Genomic DNA, 3,538 nt, shown 5'->3' on the forward strand with positions numbered 1-3,538 from the left:
GCTGACGTTTACTATTACATGAGCCATAGGTACATCAAAAAGAAGGGAATGATTGCTTGTTGTGCTCCTTTATTATACCAGTGGTTCCTAGAACATCTTCCGAAGACAGGTGTTTGGGTAGAACAGACATACGCTAGTTGGCCTCAGAGGTTGGGGTCACTCCAATCCGAAGATCTTTCTTGGTATTCCAAGGAATATATTGGCATGGACATCATATTAAGCTGTGGAGACTTTCCTAATCTACCACTGATTGGAACTCAAGGATGTGTCAATTCTAACCCGGTTCTATCACTAAGACAACTTGGATACCCAATGGAAGGTCCTCCAGATGCGAGATCTTTGGAAGCTTTCTTGTTGCTTGACTTAGGGGTTGAGAATCCCAGCTTATTCCAAAGAATCAGAGAGGCTTGGAAGAAGGTCAATCGAAAAGGGAGAGCTGATTTGGGAAGAGCTAATGGGATTACAAAAGAACCATATTTTCATTGGGTAAAGGAAAGGGTGGAGGTGATCAAAATGCCATTCGTCACTCGGATACCTGTACCTCCTTCTGAGCCTAAACTCACCCATATCCCTGTTGAATAGGTTGATGAACTCAAGGCCACCATGGCAAAATTAGAAAGAGAAAATGAAGATTTGAAGTTAAAACTCTAACAAGTCACCAATGAGAAAAACACAATGAAGTGGGAACTTGAGAGAAAGGATGTACAACTTCAGGAAAATATGGAAAAGTTTAAGAAAGAGGAGCATAAAAGGAAAAAGATCAAAGTGGGACTAGAACAAGCTGACCTTTGTCTAGATACTCTTAAGGGTCAACTGTGGCAAGCCTAGAAAGAATGTCAAGACAATGGGCATTGGTGGCACCTGGCCACGAAGGAAAACAAGATGATAAGAGACACACTTGGGGATCAGATAAAAGAACTCACTATTTCTGTTTGACATGCAAAGGCTAAAGCGGATCAAGAGCGCCGACTCAAAGATGTAGCCACCGAAGCCTCTAGAGTCTCACCCATAATATGGGAGGAGAAATGTCGAGAAGTAAGAGATGCAAAGGAGTCTGCCAGTTATTGGAAGAGTCAGCTAGAGTCATTACACCAAGACAACTCCATATGGTTGAAGGAACGAGATTATATGATTGAAGATTATGAATCCTTTAAGAAGACCATAGACTTCTTGCAAGGGGATAGGGATAAGTACCGTGCAAAGCTCGATGGGCTGGTGGGATTCTGTAATTGGGCAGCTAAAGACATGCCATGGAAATTAAGAGACGCAGTTGAAGAGTTGAAGGAAGATAACACTCCTCCAGCCATAATCAATTTCATTTTGCTCTGTAGAGGGTTATTGAAGAGATTCAAGGAAGAACTAGAAGACCTCTGAGCCAGAAAGCCTGTAGTTTAATTTTCATATGTCTTGTATTCTGTCCTTTGACAATGTATTTTGAATTAGGGCTTTTTAAATCCCTATGTTATGTACTTGAATGAATGATGTTTAAATTTCTCCATTATTGCTATTTTGGTATTTCTTGCTTCTCCGAATTGCTAACAGCTAATGAAACTCGAACGATTCCCTGAAAATAAAATATGCATAGCATTCGCATTCTCACTATGCGTCATTCGTCATAAGAAACTCAAAAGACTTACACAACCTTCTTACCCTCTATCCAGTAACGCTGATTATTCAACACCGATACGAGACGTGAAGCAACTACAAGATGACATTGGAGCAAGTTAAGGCTAATCAAGCTACCATGAGGACAGATATCACTGCGATTCAAGAAAAGATGGATCAACTGCTAGAGACAATGCTGGAAATTGCCCAAAGAGAGAGGGTTGTGGATGCCGAAATTAGAACAAGGAAGAACGACAACACGTCAGGATTGATCCAATAAGACGAAAGCTTCATTCACGCTAAGAAGAGTTTGGTTCATATACCGGTAGGGAACAAGGGGGATGGAGATCGTGCATAGCCTTCTTATGCATCTGCTCAGTACGGGTATGATATGGGAGATGACCCGTACGATGCTTTTTATATGCCTGATCAACTAAAGCCTAAGATTCTTCCAGATCCTGCTGCAGACAGGCTTCGCGCCTTGGAAAAGAAGATCAAAGCTACAGAGGGGAATAATATCTTCGGTTCCGTTGCCATGAACATGCGTCTGATGTCAAATTTGGTCATACCAACTAAATTTAAAACTCCTGATTTTGAGAAATACAAAGGCCAAACTTGGCCAAGAAGTCATCTGGTAATGTACTTCAGAAAAATGGATGCCCATATCAAAAACGACAAGCTGCATATTCACTATTTCCAAGACAGTTTAAGTGGAGCATCTCTAAGATGGTACATGAGCTTAGAGAAAGGGCGGATCCAAAGTTGGGAACACTTGGCTGATGCATTTCTCCGTCAATACAAATACAACCTAGATATGGAACTTGATAGAATGCAACTGCAAGGGATGGCCATGAATGAAAAAAAGTCATTTAAATAATATGCCCAACGATGGACAGAGTTGGCTGCTCAGGTAGAGCCACCATTATCGGAAAAAGAAATGACTGGAATATTTGTAGACACGCTAAAAGACCCTTTCTTTGATAGATTGGTAAGCAGTGCGACATCGGACTTTGCGCATTTGGTGACAATTGGAGATCGCATAGAGAAAGGCTTAAGGGATGGAAAGATCCAAGGAGTTGTGGCAACCCCTAGTGCATCGAAAAATTATTCTAGAGGCTTCCAGAAGAAAAGAGAGGGTGATGCAAAGGCTATATCTAGGGGTTACAAGGGGAAGCAACAAGCTTCATATGGCTAAGTCGTCGCAGTAGTAACTATACCCTACGACCAACCATTACAACAACAACAAGTTTATCAACAACAACCCCCATAACAACGTCAACAACAAAATACCCTTCCACCAAGACAATTCAAGCCAAGTCCCCCGCGAAGGCAACTTGACCCTTTACTAGTGCCTTATAGCTAGATATTCCCATACTTGCAAAAGGAGGGACTTTTGACTTTGAGAGAACTGAAGTTGGCTATTTTTCCATATCCACCAGGATATGATGCTAACGCCCATTGTGAGTTTCATATAGGAGTGCCCGGCCATACCTTGGAAAATTGTTTTGCATTCCAGAATTAGGTACAAGACCTAATTAAAGCTAAGGTCGTCACCTTCACTCCAAGACGCTCAAACGTGAACACCAATCTCATGCCAACACATGGAGGTGCTTCAGTCAGTGCCATTAAGGAGAGTGATAAAGGTGAATTGATCCGTAAAGTTGAAGAAATTCAAACTCCTATTGCCATGATAGGTACATAACTGTTGAAGAGTGGTCTAATCCCGGTGGAGCTAGTTGATGAAGAAAATGATAAAAAGTTGAAGATTTTTATCCAACGAATGTTGGTCAAGGCGAGTTACAGATCGAGCGTCGTGTCAAAGGTAGGAATGAGGAAGAAATATCGGTGGTTGACATCCTGTATGACGCAGTTAATGTGGAAATCCCTATAAACCCGTTGGTGATAGAATTTCTAGCACCCTTCGTGTATGAGG

The 3,538-nt window shown here is 41.7% G+C and overlaps 1 protein-coding gene across 1 annotated transcript; it reads left to right on the forward strand.

The window, feature by feature from the left end:
• Positions 1-1,996: 1,996 nt before the first annotated feature.
• Positions 1,997-2,800, forward strand: LOC127131741 (uncharacterized). The gene is made up of 2 exons (XM_051060658.1): positions 1,997-2,396; positions 2,502-2,800. Exons 1-2 carry the CDS (start codon positions 1,997-1,999, stop codon positions 2,798-2,800), a joined length of 699 nt encoding a protein of 232 aa, XP_050916615.1.
• Positions 2,801-3,538: the final 738 nt, after the last annotated feature.

This window comes from Lathyrus oleraceus, chromosome 3 (assembly GCF_024323335.1).
Source record: "Lathyrus oleraceus cultivar Zhongwan6 chromosome 3, CAAS_Psat_ZW6_1.0, whole genome shotgun sequence".
Taxonomy (NCBI): domain Eukaryota; kingdom Viridiplantae; phylum Streptophyta; class Magnoliopsida; order Fabales; family Fabaceae; genus Lathyrus; species Lathyrus oleraceus.